We start from the raw sequence: 19,101 nt of genomic DNA, 5'->3' as shown, positions 1-19,101 counted from the left end.
TCTCTGTATGTAATGAAAAATGAAAAGCCTCTTCCCTCTTGTAAATGGAAAATATAAAAATAAAAGGCAAAATTAATGGACAAAAGTTTGTGCTCTTACAGAATTCTACCTTTTCAAGCAAACTATGGCTTTACAGACTTCTTGGAGAGAGGTGAATACATCTGATCAAGAGATTTCTACAAGAAGTTCCACAAGATGTGGTCCTGTAGACCAAAGGAAAAACAGTGGCACTAACCTTGCCTCGCCCCACCTCCCACCAAGTCACCTCTTCTTGTGTCCTGCTGAGAAATTTCTTCTCAGCATGGGCCTGGGCTACCTCCAGCAGGCCTGATTTCCTCAGGTCTCATTTCTTACCTGTGTGCCCTTCCAACACCATAGGTTTTTTTTTTATTCTTTGGTTAAAAGTAAGTTAGCAGGCTAAAAAAACAAAGGCTGCAATGCAGTCAGGCAGATTTCTATAATCTGGTATGACACATAAAATGTGTGGTGCACAACTGATGGCACTAAGGGGACATATGAATCTCCAAGGCCTTATGGATATAACTGGTACACTTCACATGGGTAGAGGAAGCAAAACACAGCATGGGTCTATACTGTCCAGTGCTAAATCTGCCCTAAACTTTCCCTTAGCAGGAAGGAAATTATTTGTTCCAGGTGGAAGCCTGAAAGCGAACAGCATATACAACTGGGACACCAAAGCCTGAGAGCATCTTAAACTGACAGGGAAGGCACAGCCTTTGATAGGCTTGGCACACCTCAAAGTCACGGTAAAAGTTGAATAAAAGTTTTTTACCAGCTCCTAATGTGAGAGTTCACCCTCCACCAGAGCAGTCACACCCAGTTCAGCACCACTGCAGCCCACAATGTGCCTGAGGTCTGTTCCCTCCTTCACTCGATACATTGGTTCTCTCTGTAAATCTCTACCATTTAAGGACTCCTCATTGCTCAGGGAAACCCAGTGACCAGTAAGGTTCCTCTCCACCTCCTTGGCACCTCAGAAATCATACACAGGGGTGAGAGATGGGCTCCTTTACTTTGTAACCAAGAAAAATTGTGTTCTGTTTTATTGTTTGGCTTGAAGCAAGCAAAAGAGCTAAACTGTTTTTATACATGTTTCTATAATGCAAGACACTTTCAGTGTTTCAGGTAGAATAAAAGCATTCAAGTTAGTTCACCAATTTGCATAAGTAAAGTCATTTAAGTTATGCTGAAAAGGTATTATGACCAAAATGTTATTATTAGAAACCAACACCCTGAAAACACTAACTACTGAAAAATCGTTTTTTCTACTGCCATAAATTATCCAAACATTGTTCCTCATCCATTACTGACAATAATATGTGAGTGACATGCATTATGCATTAAATATTTTTATAATCATTCAGAACTATTTGTATTAAACAGTGATAGCAGATATTCACTTAAGATTTTAAAATGTTAAAGTTGATAGTATACAGTACATATCAGAATATCATAGATTATGGTGTGTATCTTCAGGCAATTTTATTTTATATGGAATGGAAGGGTGGAATACTAACCATTTTTAATCAAAAAACCTCTGCTCACAATTTGACCTAAGCTGATAAAAGCCGAGAAGTTCATATCTATCTGAACTTGTCACTTAAAGGTGAACTAAAAATCTTCAGCAGTAAAGGGCAAAGAATCAAAATCAGCCATATAGGTAATCAGAGGTAAAAAAAATCAAACAACCTTACATTTAGAAAATGAAACGTGGATTCAGTAGCCACTGGCTACTGTATCAAAGATGTTAGCACACTCCAGCTGTTAGGTAATCTGTGAGATGAACTAGTGGGCATCTCTATTGCTGAAGTCCAGTCACACAGCTGGTATTTTTGCAGAATCAACAGAGAGGATATGAATGAACTATTCTCTAATTATTCTGCCAAGGCAGAGGAGGACATTCTGCACTTCATTCTCTGGTGCCATCAATTTGACATCTTTATAACTGTTAAATTAATTTTTCTGTACTTCAGGAGTCTGCTTCAGTTCTTAATCCTATAAGAATGAAATTCACCATGCTTTACAAGGTCTTAGAAAGTCCCCGATGCATCAGATCCGTTGATATTCTAGAGGACAAGTAACTGGAGAAAACTGTGGGTGTTGCAGATTGTTTTGTTTTCATTTATTTGGGGTTTTTTTGGTGGGCTTTTTTCGTTTATTTCTCGGACATTTCATAATATAGCCCAGGAAAGCATACCTAGACCTTCTGAGAGGACGTAAGGGCACTACGGATAAACATTTGATTTATCCAGATACCAAACAATCACTAGCCCTACACTTCTCCAAGAGGTAACACTTCATGTGTGTGTGTGTGTGTGTGTGTGTGTATACTACAAACACAAATATAACCTGCTCTGGGTTCAATATTTTGGTATCCTATGATCATTTACTGTTCACTGTAAAAAATGTTATTGCTTTCATTACTCCAGAATAAATATATAAATAGAACTACAATCCTGCCACAGGGAAGAACTGTATTTCCTTTCAACTTTCTTCTTGTTTACACCAGGTTACTCACCCAGAACTCAACTGAACTACGCTGCTGCACATAACAGGGATTTTCATGCCATCCAAGTCACAGAAACTTCAAATGTTAGCCCCAAAAATCAAGGTAAATTTGTCGCCACATCCATGACTGTGCTCCATGGAAACTTTTTCTCATTGTCTTTATTACACAAATGATTTTAAGGGATATATTGAAAGAAGCAGGCCGTTCCAGCCAATAATAGCTTTTACCTACACTCTAAAGAGTCTGCTACAGATCTACAGTTGTTTATATGACTGCTATAATTAGAAATATACCCTTTAAAAAATCCTATCTACATAGTTGTCATGATGAATAATGAAAAATAGCATCGGGTTTTTATTTTTTCTTCTTTGGTTAATTAATATTATTTATTATTAACAAGAACAAATGGATTCCAACAGTCCAGGGAAAGTGAAGCATCTTTTTAAATTGGGTTGTAGTGTTTACTGGTTTTCTTAGATGTTATATATAACCATACCTCTTTCTTATTAACATACTTTGATACTAAATACCCATAATAGATATGAATACATCCTACTTACATTTGTTGAGATTATGATAAAAGTGTGGGAATGAGACAATGGGTGATTACTGAACCAAAACAGCTGCTTACCACAGTCCAATTCTGTTCATATAGAAGTAAACTAGAAAATGTTGCCTTTCAGTCCACGGAGAGAAGATGCAAGCCCTAACTGAAGTAGCCACAATGTTATTAGATTATCTCTGTCTTAGAGCTATTCAACCAAAGAACACTTTGATACAGAGTCAATAAATTACATATGAAAAACGGTGGTTTGCTAATTGATTTTATCCTTGCATATTAATAACATTCAAATAAAACTACCAAAGCTATATAATAATACCATTTGTATCTTTGTCATACTAGCATGGAGATTATTCATTATTTCAAGGTCACAGGTAAAACCACTATATTGTATAAATCTAAACAAAATGACAAGAACACTAACTTTCAATATAGAAACATATGGGAACTAATTCAAAAGACTCGATATACGTCATCATTATGTGCATATGTTGTACTACATTATTTCACTAATTTAAAAATCAGTGGAGGAATGGGATACCTTGAAGCACGTTTGTTTCTGGTCACTGAGTAATGCAAAACATGGAACTTGCAGCAGGACCAGCATATTTAATTCTGACAAGAGAGCGCAGCACTCTAAACAGGAATGAGATGATCCTCTTGATTTGACGATGCTATTATACAGCCAGACACATTGCATAATGTTAGAGCTTTTCTATAGGGAATGTGAGATTAAGTTCTTACACTTCTATGTCACAGTAATGCATTAAACCATTTACTATCTTATCCTCTTTAAAACTCTCTGTAACTGATAACTAAATACCAGGACCACATTTTACAGATACAGAGCCACACAATTAAGTGGCACACTGTTAATGGTAAACCTGGAAATGCAACTTAAGAGTTGCTAACTCTGCATAGTTTCTGTTATTTTAATAAGTTTACCTGAACAAATTGCTTATGTACTGTGAGGACTTGTGATCTTGGCCAAGCTCCTGTTGCCTTTAATCTCTTCTTATGACACTAAAGGTAGTACATTTATCAGAGATGGGAGTACCTGAATGAAGCTGGTCAGGTAAAAAACTCTTCACACACATATGCTTCTGCCTACTTTGTCGTCCATTGAGGGTGTGAACTTTCTGTGAATGAAATAGAAAAAGAAGAAATACGTTTTTTATGGGAAAGAAATTACATAAAGGGTAAAACTCTGCTGAAAAATAAAAATTATAATTAGATGAAGTAGAGTGTGTGCTTAGTTGCTTCTTATTCTTAGTCTGCTTCAAATTCTTTAACGATTCGGGGAATGGGCAAGCTTCACAAAAGGACTGGTTTTAGTTCCCTTAACACTGTATCTTCATTGAGACAGATAATTCTCACATGGAAATTTTCACAATGCAAAATTTACTTTGTTGTTGTTGTTGATTTCCATACAACTCAGATTCCAAACATTTGCTGGAGAAAACAGCAAATATGTACAAACCACACAAGAAAAGCACATTGATTTTTTAAGAACAAGTTTCCATTGTTCATTTCTTCTACAAGTATTGAAAATAGTGACTAAAAAGAAATTATGCTGCAGACATTTGTTTGAATAATGCCTTATGACTTTTCTTTTCAAAGCAGAGAAGTATTTATAAGCAGAGTTTGTATTATCACTTCATAAGTAACCATTTCCCTTTTGACATATTGTAGGATTTTAAATTTATGATGTGATTTTTTTTTCCTCTCAGCTTACTGATGACTCACTCATTTTGTCTCAGGGTAGAAGTGGCTAGGTGCATACTTTTAAGCTAAACTTATATTGCTAATTTTATTGTTTCCTAATATTTGGCACATTTTCTTCTTTTATCTCTTTACCTCCAGGTAAGTCACATAGCACAACTGTGAGCAAAGAGTAAGATTACAGCTGAAATGATGTAATGCTGAAAATTAAATTTACACACAAGTGTTCAGAGACTGGGTCATAGCTGGGTCACTCCTCTGAGTGGGAGGCAATCCAGCAAGGAGCCCTGGATAATGATTTCTCTATGCTGAGGCCTCTTTCATGAAATATAGTACAAAGCTCTACCTTGATATCTGAATCTAATCTGATTCAATGTGTATAACTATTGGGATTGGTTGTGTGGTAGTGAGGGGTTATATTATTTTGTTACATGCTGTACTTTGTCTCATTTTCCTTTCAATCTACTAGCACCCAGAAATAAGCTTTGCAGTATCTTAACCCTTACCCAGAGATAGTGGTTTAGATAAGAGCTGGCTGGCTGAGGCTTTTTACAGCATATTGCTTAGACTTGTATGGCAGGAATTATTTTTTTTCTTGCTTCTTGAACAAAGAGGACAAAGAGTTTGTCATAGTTGTTTCTGCATGGTGACCTATGGTCAAGGCTATTATTTCTTAGCTGTACTTATCCACTGTGCTCTTTTGCATCCAGGTACAGCTATTGCACCCCCACACACACCATAACCTTGAGACAAGCCTTCTGTAATGGCTTCCAAGTGGGCTCCATCTTGAGATGGTAGGAAGTGCCTACAGAATATCTCTGCCCACATAGGAGTAACTAGGCCTTCACAGGAGGCACAGGCTCATCTAAGCAAATCAAAGCGGTGGAATAGGCTTTGCAAAACACCTCTGAGTCCTAAAAACACAATCACATCAAAGAGTAAAAGAACCTCTACTATTTCTTACTGCTGTGCCAGTCCTTGGTCTCTTGCATATTGCATTGCCAATGATTTTTCACTCTACCTGCAAGGTTTCCCACTCCCCCATGACAATTCTGCAGTCAGCCACAGGCTGACAACCACGGCACCAAGAGAGTGGCTGTCAGGGCCATTTTGCATGAAGCACACGCAGCTCCTACCCAGCGAAGCCCTAATGTGTTGATTTACAGAGTCCTCTTGGCTGACATGGGAAAATGAGTCTGGTCATGGTTGATTTAACATTTTATAGGCAAAGAGTCAGCCTGCTATAGTAAGTTGGGACTACTGCAAACATTTTACACATTTACACACAAGTCCACAGGAAAAAAAAATCAAGATACTAAGTGGTTTTGATGCTCACATCACTTGAGCTCTCTTGAAAATAGCATAGGTTTCAATTAAATAAATAGAAAGGTGTGTGTTACAGGCCAGACCCTCAGGCTGAATTAGTGGCTCCTGGGCTGCTGGTACACGCACCCGAGGCAGGAGGAGATCAGCCAAAGCCCGGGGCGGGCTGCGGTGCCCAGGGCTCACCGCACACCGCGAAGAGGCACAAGACCGCGCCGGCGAGTCCCACCCGCCCGGTGCCGACCCCATCGTCGGCAGCGACCCACTCCAGTATCTTCCCGCGGTACTTACTGGGGGTCGGGCAAGTCTCCCCTTCCCTCTCGGTTACCGCGGCTCCCCCCAGCCCCGCGGCGGGGCGGGGGAGCAGCCGGCGGGCGGAGCAGAGACTGGCGGCTCCGCCCGCCCCGGCGGAAGTATCGGCGGCCGCGGGGCTGCCCGGCGGCTCTGGGCGGTACCAGCACCGCGGGCTGTGCCGTGTCTTTTTGCCGGCGTTGCTGCTTGGGATTCTCCGCCGAGAGGGTGGGGTGGTTTTCCCCGTAATTAGCTAAAACTAACCCGCGACAGAGCAGCTGCCTAATCCGCGTTGCTGCTGGTCGGTGTGCCTGAATCAAGCCCGCTGCCTAAATCGGCAGGTAACGTCGCGCCGTACCCGGCAGAGAGGGCAGCTCCGCCGCCGGGACGGCACCGGCTTCGCCGCCTGCTCCGCGCTGCCGGTGGACGCCGGGGCAGCGGGCGGCCGGCGGGGAGCCGCCGTCCCGATGGGGAGAGGCGGTGGGTTCCTCTGCCCGCGGCGGCTTCCCGGGAGCAGCTCGGAGCGAACGCCGCGAGAGACGGGCTGGGCTTCGGCCGCCGCGAAGGGGCGAGGGCGAAAGGGGCAGGAGCTGCGGCGGTTCCGCGCAGCCCCGGCGGGCGCCTGGCTGCCCTGCCCACCCTCGGGCCGGCGGAGCCCTCCTCTGCTCTTCTTGCTAGCCCCCTCTCTCGCTCGGGGACCGGCGTTCCCCCCGAGACCAGCGCTGCTGGAAGGAAAATTAATTAAAAAAAAAAAAAACAAAACAAAACAGAAAAGCAAAAAAACCCAGCCTGTCTAATTTACCTCCGGCTAGTTCATCGCCCGACAAGAGAGGGGGAAAAGCGCGTATGCCTGCGCGGGGGTGCCAGGAGAAAGATGAGTGTTTCTTTCATTAACCTAATGGTAATTGCAAAAAGACTCTCTTTTTGTCAGCTTCACCTAATCAAAACCGAATATCTGTATGTGGCACTGACAAAATCAGTAAAACTTCACCTTCGACTTTATTGATCTGAACAGACAGGCAGAGTTTTCTACGGTGTTCAATTTAGGGAATTAAAAAAAATCACTTCGCTAACAGCATTTGGTACATTTCTAACCCATATGTCACCTCGGTGCTTTAAATAATTATATTTGCATGCAGGGAGTGATTCATAAATATGTCAGGATTGTGAAATATAGGCAGGCATTTCAAACTTTCTATTTAAAAAACATGAATTATGGCCACGAAAAATGTGTTCCCATTTAAGGGTGATACGAAGTATTTGGTGTCTAGTACGGAGGCCCATCCATCATATAGACAATAAAGAGAGTTTTTGCCTGACGTTGGAAATTTATGGTTGCCCTTCTCTGCCCTAATAACTCAAGCATTGTGTCAGCCTGTGACAGCCTTTGCAGAAAAACAGCAACCCTGTTATCAATCAAAAAGCCCTTTTACATTTTTAGCAAAACTCTGATCATCCAGACACCCTTTTAATGTATATATTACATCATTATAGATCATTCTGCACTTTTACTGCAACTCAACAAAATGATCCATCACTTCAGGACAGTCCTGATGAACGCTGATGTAAATTATTTGCACGTCGCTAGTACAGTACAAAATGAAAAATGTACTTTAGGTGGAATTAATTTTAGGGTGTAAAAAGCTAAAGATGAAAGCAGTGGGGATTAGAGGACACCTAAATGCATCATAAGGGATGACTGAAAACAAGCTTGTAGTTATTAAAATTAAGATTATTTTAACCTTTTCGGATCGTGGACCTAGACTACTTCAAGAAGATAGCCAAGATATATCGCATGCTTCTCCCTGCCCCTAGCCCCCCCGCTCAAACGTAGCTGTCTTGTAATTGTGTCAAGGATTATTGTTCATTTAGATAAGGTTAATTATTGGGGTACCAATGCCTTTTCCAGCCATACCCTTAAAACAGTTCCTCGTATCGCAAAAGACGTTATTCCTCACGCTGTTGAAGACCCATCTGGTTGATCTGCACAGTTTCCATAACAAAGTTGTCAATAAACACTCTCTACATTTGGGATCCAAGTGAGGAAGCTAAAGATAGCCTCCATTTGTGTGCCATAGTTAATTTCTGAAGGATTACTGTAACCAAATATGTGCTTAGTTGGTATAATTCTTTCCCGTAGCCTCCAGGCTTTTGCAGAGGATAAATAAAGAGATGCCTTTATGATGGCTGAGATTCAACGATCAGACCTAGGTGTTACAGAAGCTAAAAGATTCCTCTTTGACTCTTAAAATCTAGGCAGCAAATACCAGCTCGAGTACATATATACGAATTTGGAAACGTGTTCGCTTGCTTTTGGCTCGATCATTCTAATCGTAGTACATTTAATAACATGAAAATGCACTAAAAATCTCGGTGTAGTTAAGAGGAAACATACCCAGCCTTTCCCGTGTCATCACACTCGTTTGACTTGCTCTCTCTCTCGCCCTCTAGAAAGTCACCTTAAGGCTTATTTAAAATAAAAGCTGTTTGCATAAGAAACACCTTCAACATAAAAGAGGATAGATTAGGAAAATCGCTGTTGTTAAAAGAGTTTGAACACGGGAGTAAAAATTTTCACACTCATACATGAAAAAGCGTCAATAGAGGAATCTATCAAAGGACTTAAAAGAGAAAGGGTTTTTTCATTAGGTGCACTAATCTCTTCTTTATATCAGCGTAACAAAAGAAAATTAGGCAAACTCATCCCAAACCATTTTAGGATAAGGTATATTTCCGAAAGCAGTAAGCAAACAAACAAAAAAGGGATTTCTGCTCGTTTAATAAAAAATACCACTGACGACTAAAACTTACGTTCACTTAAACGTGACTATTATTTTGAAGATGGCTCTAAAATCATCACCGTTTATAAAACGATTAGCTACATCTCATGCAGAGTAAAATATATACTGCTTATATATATTAGGATAGTAATTACAATCTTAAGGGTAAATATTTCCAAGTACTATGCAAACAGGAGAGAGATTTGGAAATCTTAATTTCTATTGGCAAGCACTCAAACTATTTGCTTTAATAACACTCAGGAAGATATACCCCACAGTCCTGCCGGATACCTGGGCAGATGCATCAGAGCACATGCAGTCTTGTATTAAAAAAAAAAAAAAAGTGACTCTCTCCAAACTCCAAATGTACGAATTGGTGGTGCGGTGTTTCTAATAACGCAACACATTTCTTATCCAAAGTACGATCATTCGTGGGAGGGAAAAAAAAAAGTGATGCGCCATTTACAAAAATCTATTGCGATGCATTTCTTAATAAAAGCCTTGGGGTAGACAGTGAAACGCAAGCACTAGCAAAGCAAATAAATTTGACGCACAGGACGGACAGACAGGTAGCTGAATGTGTTACGCATGGAATAACAACCCAGACACAACTCAGCAACTACATTACTGTTAATTAAAAGCTTAACCTTGCTCTAAAAGATAGGAAAGAGAGGGGGTGTAAAGGAAAAAATCTAAAGGGCCTGTAGGGCTGTTGCTGTTCAGTTTAGAAGACTAAACGCCCTTTTCCAACATGATCTACAGGAGCTGACACTTAAATGGCAAGAGAGCAAGCTCGCAGAGCAGGCACGCTCTTGCCGGGGTTTCTGCTGGTGCCGAGGTTTCTGCAGTTCCCTCTCCCGAGGGAAAAATAGTCACTCCGGGTTTTTTGGGTGATCCTGACCAGGGTTTGCAGCTCGCCAGCCTGACCTGTCAAGCGGATTATTTTAGAGGGAGATTAATAGGGGAGGCGGGCTGCAATAATAATCGTTTTGTTTGATGTGACAACTTTGATAGGCGTTGATTTACTTACAAACTGATAGGCTTTTAATTGAGCGCCTCCATCCAGCTTGAGATGAAAGGAAAACCGCATTGAAAAGCTGCCCGAGTGCCCTCGAGCCTCAATACTGATTAGCCATCTCGACAGTGAATAGTTCAAGGCATTTTCAAACTTTTTTTCCTCTCTCCCTCTCCTCCTCAAATATCTGCCAGCCCACTCCTTTTTAAGAGAAAATAAATCATTTCCATTGTGTGCAAATAAAATCGACTTGACATGCTTGCCAATAGCTGGTAGGTAAAGGAAAGTGTGGACTGGCACTTGTTAATTAATTCCTCCTTTGCTCTCCTTTTTTTTTTTTAAGTTACAATTTTCCTTTGTGAGAGGAGGAAGACGGGTTCCAACCCTTGGGTTTTTGGTTTTGTGTTTCTTTTTCATTAAAAAAAAAAGAAAGAGAGAGAGAGAGAATGAAAACAACAGCCACAAAAACTTCAACAAGACTGCACAAGTAAATGCCAAACAGCAAACCGTCTGCACGGACTCATTGAATAAGGATCCCTCGCGAAGGTAACGAGCAGGACTGAATCCATCTTCTTCAGCTCGGCGGAGGAAAGGAACCGGCAGCAGCCAAAGCAAAAAGTACGCGCCGCTTCCAAGCAGCAGCCCCGCCGCCCGCTCGGTCGTACGCGTGTGCATCCCAACTCCGAGCCCTCACTGGGAATCGTTTTCCGCGTGTGTTAAACGCAGTGAATAAGCTCTCAGAGCCCAGAAATGCTTTGGAGGGGATAAGGGGGAGGGAATGTCTTGGGGCTGAATTTTTTACAAGCTTCTACATAAAAAGTTTACAGTACTGAGTGTGATTTAAATCTCATTTCAAAGGCTGAGCAAAAAAAAAAAAAAAAAAAAAAGCTGTCCTCTGAAGTTACTTATTAAATTACCCTCTGATGCTTCTACTTCAGCCAGAAAGATCGGGGTTCGTGCTGTTACCCCCTCTCCTTCCTCCGCTTCTCCCGTCGGTGCGCTGCCTGTTTTACACATGTACCGGGTATCGCCTTTACTTCCCTGGCTAACAAGTATTAATAAAACAACCCCTTACCGAAATCACCCTCACCTCCACAAGAGAGGAAAGGGAAAATGGGGAGGGGGGAGCCTTCCCACAGCTGACTCTACCTTAAGACAATTAATCTTTAGTCTTTCACCCTGGGAGGCAGGATAAATACAACGAGAAAACAGATAGGAGTCTCCCCGGTCCTGTAAGGAAAACAGCTGTTCCAAGCACTTTAATGCAAATGAACACAAATGAAGGTTTCAGCTTTTTTTTTCTTTTTTCTTTTTTTTCTTCCAGAGTTTTACTGCACTCCATTTATCAATTGGACTTGACAACAAAAGAAAGAACTGGGGGAAAACCTGGGGCAGATTCAAGTCACTTCCACTCCACATAAAGGAAAGGGGGGAGCTCCTTGAGGGCAAGTTGTGGGTCTTGTCGGTCCTACTGCAACATCGGGTTTTATGCAAGATTTCTTTCTCTTCCCAAAACCTTTTAATTTTCACGGTCTTGTAAGATGACCGTGGTGATTGCAAAATGAAAGTACGTTTATGACTTTCCACTGCGAAGTTGTGGCAATAAGCCATGTGCTTTCGGAGAAAATACAGAAATTAAAAAGTTTGTTAAAATTTACTGTATCTTTACAGAAGCTAGAAGAGTTCCGTATATTTGCCCTGTCTATTCACTACATTAAGAGTAAACTGGTTTTAATAAAATACAGCAGATATGCTTACTAGGCTGCAGAACTAAAAAGGTATAGCTTAACAGGGGGAATGGGGGTGATAGCAAGGAAAACCTGTCTTATGTCTACCTCGTAACAAGAGCAAATCATCAAGGCTATCTGACACATCTGTTAGGGACTGAGGGAGATCGGTGTTTCAAGGGAAGAAAAAGGACTTCGTTCAGCAGATATAAACGCGAGAAAGTGAAAGTCCTTTCTCTCGCCCACCCCTTCCAGGATCAGCGCCTGTTCTGGTAGGAGTCCAGGTCAGGAATTGGACGCGACCCCTGAAGCACTTGCCTTGTTCTTCACTTGTCAAACGTGTTTTATCTCTAAGTGACCTTTTTGTTAATGTTGTAGATTGTGTGGGCCACCATGTCAGATCCGGAAACAAAAGTAAAAGATTGATTAACACATTTTGCCTGTGAAAAAATGTTATGGGATAAGGAGGTGGGGGGCTAGTGGGAAGGAAAGTACAAAGAGAAGAAAAAAAAGGCAACCCAAGGAGCTACGGAAGGGCTGCGGACTCTGCTCGGGGCATCCGCCGGCACGGTTAAACCAGGGCTGAGGGCACAGGACTCGGTGCGCTTCCGGAGAGTACCGAGACAAAGCAAGGTGGATATAACGCCCGGGTACATACCCACGAGGTTCTCAACACAGCCTAGCTGAAATCAAACACGTAAATGGCGAAGCGATACTCTAGCTAAGGCGAGGGGCCGCCTCCCCAGGCCCCCGGTGCCGGTGACCGGGCCAGCCCGGCGGGAGCAGGGACGAAGGGCTCTTCTCGAACAGGAGGGAAGGGGAAGAAGAAGCCAGCAGCCCGCCCCAGCCCCGCACCGCGCTGTCCTGCGCGTCTGCGTCGGGCAGCGCGGTGCGGAGCCGAGAAAGGCTGTCGGATGCTGGCACACAAATCGAGTTTACTCGAAGGATTTATTCTGTAAATTGAATGGCTTTTTCTCCCGAGGAGCCCGTCTCTCCCTCTGTTTTCCTTCCTCTCTCTCTCTCTCTTTCCCCCTTCAAGTCACACCAGGCTTGTAATCAGCAACAAAAGCTGACATAAATCAAGGGCGGATTGACAGGGGCTGACAAATAACTGATTGATTGCGGTTGGGGAGCACTGACAATTGACGGCGGGGCGGAGAGACCCGAAAGGCGGCGGCAGGCTGTGCGTGACAGCCCCGCGTGTGACGACCGGCCTCCCCCAATCCCGCCGCGCTCCCCGCGCCGCCGCAAGCCGCGCCGCAGCGCCCCGGCTCCCGCCCGCCACGGGCGGCGACGTGCAGGCCGGCGCTCTGCAGGTTCTCGTCCGAGACTACTCAGCGTTGTGAGGCGGGAGGGGGGAGAAAAGCGCCCCGCGCCCATCACTGGGGGCCTGAAAGGGACGCAGCGCGGCGGAGGCCACGGAGTTGTCCCGGCAGGCCCGGTCCGGGGCGGGGGGGCGCGGGCTGGGCCTGTAAGCGCCGTGCGTGGCGGGGCGGACGGCGGCAGGCTGTGCTCGGGGCGGTGTGCTTGCAACGGGACTGCGCTGGGGGGGGGGAGGAGTAGGTAGGTGGGGGGGTCGGCGGAGCCCCACGGCTGCCTCCCCGGCAGGCACGACGTCCCCAGTATCGCGGCTGGTCCCGCTGCCGCCAAGGTGTCCGCGCCAGCTGCGGAGGAAGAAAAACGCTCGCAGCGCGTGATGTGAAACACAGAATTAACGCCCAGCCCATCCTAGGAGCGAAAACAAGGAAGGAGGGGAGGGGAGAGGGAAGGCGGACGAGAAAGGAAAGGGGAAAAAAAAGAGCGAGAGACCATTAAAAACAGAGGGAAAAAAAGCCCCAGAAAAGGGAACGTCACATCCCCTTGACCCTCCAATCACCTCGGGGTCCCATTTGATTGGAAGGCGGCAAAGGCTTTAATCTCAGACTAATTCAGCTGCTTTTGAAGTGAGTTTCTTTGCCAGATCCCAGGCTGGATGGGCAGCGGCTCGCATCACAGCTGAGCGGCGGAGGCGAGCGCTCCGTTCCGCGCCAGCCGGGGGAGCCGAGAGCGGCCGGAGGGGACAGCGGCACACGCTCGCAGCCCCCACCCCCGCCCCCCGCACAGCCCAAGGATTACTCGGCTTTTTTTCCTCTTCTTTCTCTTCGACCGGCTCCCCCTTTCCCTCCCCCTCCCCACCCACACCCTCCCCGCCAGAGAGAGCCACGGGACATTTTATGTTTGTTTTCCTGCTCGGGGGGCGTGTGGCTTTTTTCCCTCCTCGCTCGCAGAAAGCGAGAGCGCGTTTCCGAGTGAGAGCGGCGCCACTTGCCCCAGTTTTCATGCGAGGTTTTGGGTCATGATCACATCGCCCTCGCTTTCTGCTATAAGAAGTAGTAAGCGCAGCAGCAGCCTCAGCGAGCCCGGAGGCAGCCCCCGCCGCAGCCGCAGCGCCGCCGACCTCGCCGGGCCGAACGGGCACGCTGGGAATACCGGCAGCAGCGCCGCCGCCAAGCCCTGCTTCCACACCGTCCCCCCCTCGGACCCGCTACGCCAAGCCAACCGCCTTCCCATCAAAGTCTTGAAAATGCTCACGGCGCGGACTGGACACATTTTACACCCCGAATACCTGCAGCCTTTGCCCTCCACGCCCGTCAGCCCCATCGAGGTAAGGACCTCGGAGCCGTCCCCGGCCCCCCGTCTCTTTCTCCCCTCCCTGCCCGGGCGCTCGCTGGGCATGGCGGCTCCGCCAGCCTCCCTCGGCACTTCCCTGCGCTTTGAAAGGCACTTACACCAGGAAACAGGCTTCTTTTGATCTAGAGTTAGGGCGAGCAGCCGCTCCTGGTTATTGTTTCCACGTTTACTGGGAAATTTTCTAATTCCTGTTTAAACTAGCTTTGCATTTTTTCTCTTTATAGCCTTTTTCTTTTTTTGAGGAGGGGCGAGTGGAAGCAAACGACCCGCTCAAGGGTCACGATCTGACCACACAACTAAGCAGCGCTTGGACTGCCAAACAACCTTGCTTTTGAAAGAGCGTTTGGGGGGTGGGGGAGAGAAGCCCGGAGAGGGACAGGCTCAAGCGTGGGTGCGGCACGATAACTATTTCAGCTCCCCGACCATTCCCTTTCAAGTACCAGCCCGCATAAGTACTTCGGGAGCCCTATTCGGCCCTTTTCTCCGTTGCCGGGGCTGTCGATCTCCCCCTGCGCAGCTCGCGGTTTGAGGGACCGAAACTCAAAACGGAGCGGGTGGTGGGAAGGGTGTGTCTGTGGGAATGAATGATTTCATTATGGTCTCTGCGGGGGCGAGGACACCCCTTTCCCCGGACCTCGGCTCGCTGGCTAACTCGGGCTCTGTTTATAAATAGTGGCAGCAGTCAGGGCGCAGAAATGCTGCAGTCGCTATAGTTCACGGGCGGGCTTGTGCGCCTGCAGAGCAGCGGGGAGGCAAACGCCGAGGCGCCGAGCCCCGCACTGCCCGGGCCGCTGCTGGGGAAGCAGCGGGCGCTAAAGACGGCCGCGGTGAGCTCGGAGGAACACGAAAATCCCCAGCCCTTTTTAAAGGCTTTGTGGAAAATGGTGCATGCAGTGGAGGGGGCTGTCAGGGTGATGAATGTGCACGAAATCGTTCATTACTTCCATGCTGTTCTCTGCAAAAATGTACGGGACAAGCGTCCTAGGTATGCCCCGGGGTTTCTCTCAGACCCCGATTAAACCTTTGTCTTCGTGTGTCCTTCTGATTTCCGCAGCTGGATGCGAAGAAGAGTCCCCTGGCCCTTTTGGCACAAACTTGCTCGCAGATAGGGAAGCCGGACCCGTCCCCTTCCTCCAAACTCTCCTCGGTCACCTCCAATGGTTCCGGAGGCGACAAGGACTCCAAATCGGGCCCCTTGAAGCTCAGCGACATTGGCGTGGAGGACAAGTCGAGCTTCAAGCCGTACTCCAAGCCGGGCGCGGAGAAGAAGGAGCCGGGGGCGGCGGGCTGCGCGGGCGCCCCCGCTGCGGGGGTCGCGGCCGGGGAGAAGTCGGGATTCCGGGTGCCGAGCGCCACCTGCCAGCCGTTCACCCCAAGGACAGGCAGCCCGAACTCCAGCGCCTCTGCCTGCTCGCCGGGGCTCCTGCCGGCCGAGGGCAAAGGCGGGGAGGACAAGAAGGACTCGGAGGGCTGCGGAAAGAGCGGCAGCTCCGGCTCGGAGGGAGGCCCGGGCACCACCAGCATCAGCCACAGCCGGATTAGCGTGAGCTGTGCCGGGATTAACGTGGAGGTCAACCAGCACCAGGAGAGCACGCCGGGCTCCAAACCCATCGCCTCGGACTCCGCCTCCTCCTGCAGCAGCACCACCGCCACCTCCTCCACCTCCGTCCTGGGCTCCGGCCTCGTGGCCCCCGTCTCCCCTTACAAGCCGGGCCAGACCGTCTTTCCTCTGCCCCCGGCGGGCATGAGCTACCCGGGGACGCTGGCTGGAGCCTACGCCGGCTACCCGCCCCAGTTCCTGCCGCACGGAGTGGCGCTGGACCCCACCAAATCGTCCAGCCTGGTGGGAGCCCAGCTGGCCGCCGCCAGCAGCCTGGGCTGCAGCAAGCCGGCAGGGTCGAGCCCGCTGGCGGGCGCGTCGCCACCGTCGGTGATGACGGCGAGCCTGTGCCGAGACCCGTACTGCCTGAGCTACCACTGCGCCAGCCACCTAGCAGGCGCCGCCGGCGCCTCCTGCGCCCACGACCAGGCCCTCAAGTCCGGATACCCCCTCGTCTACCCCACCCACCCTTTGCACAGCGTCCACTCCTCGCTGACCGGCGCCACGCCGCCCTCACTGGCCGGCCACCCTTTGTACCCCTACGGCTTCATGCTTCCCAACGACCCCCAGCCACACATCTGCAACTGGGTGTCGGCCAACGGACCCTGCGACAAGCGCTTTGCCACCTCGGAGGAACTGCTTAGCCACTTGCGGACCCATACTGCCTTCCCGGGCACCGATAAACTCCTCTCCAGCTACCCCAGCTCCTCGTCACTGGCCAGCGCGGCGGCCGCGGCCATGGCGTGCCACATGCACATCCCCACGACGGGCGCCCCCGGCAGCCCGGGCACGCTGGCCCTGCGCAGCCCGCACCACGCACTGGGACTCGGCAGCCGCTACCACCCTTACTCCAAGAGCCCCCTGCCCACCCCCGGGGCCCCCGTGCCCGTGCCCGCTGCCACCGGACCCTACTACTCCCCTTACGCACTCTACGGGCAGAGACTCACCACAGCCTCGGCCCTGGGGTACCAGTGAGTGCAGGCAGCGGGTCTTTGACACACAAAACAACAGAACACAGAGTCTAGCGGTGAGGGAAGGAAGCCCTGCAAAACTTTATAAAAGTTGGAAAGAAAACAAAATAAATCTGACTTTTTATAAAATAGTGTTCATTTGAGGACTGGATCCATGAGCACTGTATTTATTTATGTTAGCTTCAAGCGGGACAACGAATCATAAAGTGCATTACTTAACTGAGCTCAATAGGTAAAAGTGGAACACCCATTGTAGAATATAAATAAAAAGATAGAGGTCTTCTCTTTAATGTTACTTTAAAATTGCTATGATTGTATTGTACGTTCTTATTTAATGTCTCATTGAAACAAAAATTACATGCATGTTTGTTACTAAAAAACAACTCGCAATTTGTCAGTTATAATTTCAAATTGCAATTATTTTTAAGGTGTATACCCTTGAAAGAGAATTGGTATTTTTTTGTATGTATTCTGGAAGAAAAACAAAAACAATTCTATTCCAAAAACCTCTTTTGCCTTATTTTGTTCTTTAAAAGGAACACTTAACTATTTTTATTTTTTAAGTCCACCCTGTAAAAAGGGTTAAGTAAGGTTTACGTCATGTACTAAAATAGACAATGTATCTCTTTAAAGATTAAAATTCCATATATTTGATGTATTAAAAGGTTTTACTTTTTTTTTTTTTTTTTTTTTAGATACGCTTTGATTCTGTTATAAAACCCAAGTAGGTCTTGGATGGAGGCAACTGCTAATTTCTTCTTAAGCGTTTATTAAATTTTAATTAAAAATAAAAGAAAAGGGTTTTTTTTTTTTATTGTAACCCCAGGGCTCTCTTAAAAAAAAAAAAGGGGGAAAAAAATCAGACGGGAGTAATTTTTTTCCTCCTCAGTATAAATCGTAGGCACGAAATAGGAAAACTGAGAATCGGTTAAATCCCTTTTGCTTTCCTTAGGAAGATTAACTTTTTTTTTCTTTTTCTTTTTTTTAAGAAAATGTTTTAAACTGTGTAAACCTGTTTTTAAAAAACGAGCTTCAATTAAAGGACTTCGGTTTTTCTTTAGAAAGACACAGTTAAGGCAGGACTTATTTATAAAAGAGTAAGAAGATTATCTGAAAGCTTTTTTTTTTTTTTTTTTTTTACAGTATAATGCATAACTATTCGTCTCTTTCTAAATGAGAAGTTCAGAAGCAATTAGGGAAGCACTGTTTGATCTCATCCAGTTATTTTCAATTTCTTTCTTCAGTTCGTACCGCAGCACAAACGATCATCATGTTAAAAAAAATGGACTGCTCTGAGAACTACTTTTCTTTCAAAAAGGAGAGGAAGGGGAAAGACAAAAGAAAGTCTATCAGTTCTTTGGTCCGAGTTTGCTCTCTCCTGAAGCGCAGTGCCAAACTCGACGTGATGCTGAGGGGCTGCCCCTGCCTACACCGCGTCTTTGCCTCCCCAGCCCGGGTTTCCCAGCGCACAGGGCCACCGCCCGGCTCCGACTCGTCGCTCTGCACTCAGGTAGGTGCGGAGGCTTCAACGGAAAAGCCAAATCGGCTACCAAAACTGCGGAACAAACCGTTGCCGCCGGGATCAGACGGAAAAGGGATACCCAAGTCCGTAAAGGCGACGCTGGCGAAGGGCTTTGCTCCCGCGATCTGCCAGGCGCTTGCGAGGAGCAGCTCGGGTGGAGCCGAGTACCTGCTGCCCCTCGCACAGACCCGCTCCCTCCGCCGCGGGCTGCCCTTGCCCCGGCCCCAAAAAGACGCGCTGGCAGGGGGAAAAGTTGCAAGCGGCGACTCTGCTTGATAAATCACTGGGGTTTCTCTCTTGTTCTGTATCCCCCACAATATAATTACTGTTCAAAGTTTCCCGTGGTGCCCAGATGCTAATTAGTCTAATACGTTTACTCCAGATAATT

The 19,101-nt window shown here is 46.7% G+C and overlaps 2 protein-coding genes across 19 annotated transcripts in view; one reads left to right on the top strand and one right to left on the bottom strand.

The window, feature by feature from the left end:
* LRMDA (leucine rich melanocyte differentiation associated) overlaps positions 1–19,101 on the bottom strand; it is a 702,006-nt gene that overhangs the window by 670,308 nt on the left and 12,597 nt on the right. For 4 of the 18 annotated variants that reach the window (XM_065068566.1, XM_065068571.1, XM_065068567.1 and 1 more), the window contains exons 1-2: positions 6,429–7,733; positions 4,150–4,231 (exon numbers count right to left, since the gene is read on the bottom strand). The gene's annotated coding sequence lies outside the window, so the exon portion shown is untranslated. Of the gene's footprint in view, positions 1–4,037; positions 4,232–6,428; positions 7,801–19,101 lie in introns of those variants that run through there. The other 14 variants (XM_065068554.1, XM_065068557.1, XM_065068570.1 and 11 more) reach the window with 10 other exon arrangements.
* ZNF503 (zinc finger protein 503) lies at positions 13,240–17,989 on the top strand. Its single transcript, XM_065068545.1, has 2 exons — positions 13,240–14,594; positions 15,675–17,989. The coding sequence occupies exons 1-2, from the start codon at positions 14,286–14,288 to the stop codon at positions 17,193–17,195; spliced, it is 1,830 nt and encodes a 609-aa protein (XP_064924617.1). The 5' UTR covers positions 13,240–14,285; the 3' UTR covers positions 17,196–17,989.

Source organism: Columba livia, chromosome 6 (assembly GCF_036013475.1).
Source record: "Columba livia isolate bColLiv1 breed racing homer chromosome 6, bColLiv1.pat.W.v2, whole genome shotgun sequence".
Classification (NCBI taxonomy): Eukaryota; Metazoa; Chordata; class Aves; order Columbiformes; family Columbidae; genus Columba; species Columba livia.
This window is presented reverse-complemented; position numbering and strand designations above follow the sequence as displayed.

Coding starts and splice junctions, on each gene's coding strand:
- ZNF503 (XM_065068545.1), top strand. CDS start 14,286: ATGATCACATCGCCCTCGCTTTCTGCTATAAGAAGTAGTAAGCGCAGC. Junction 14,595..15,674: donor CGCCCGTCAGCCCCATCGAG/GTAAGGACCTCG, acceptor TGATTTCCGCAG/CTGGATGCGAAGAAGAGTCC.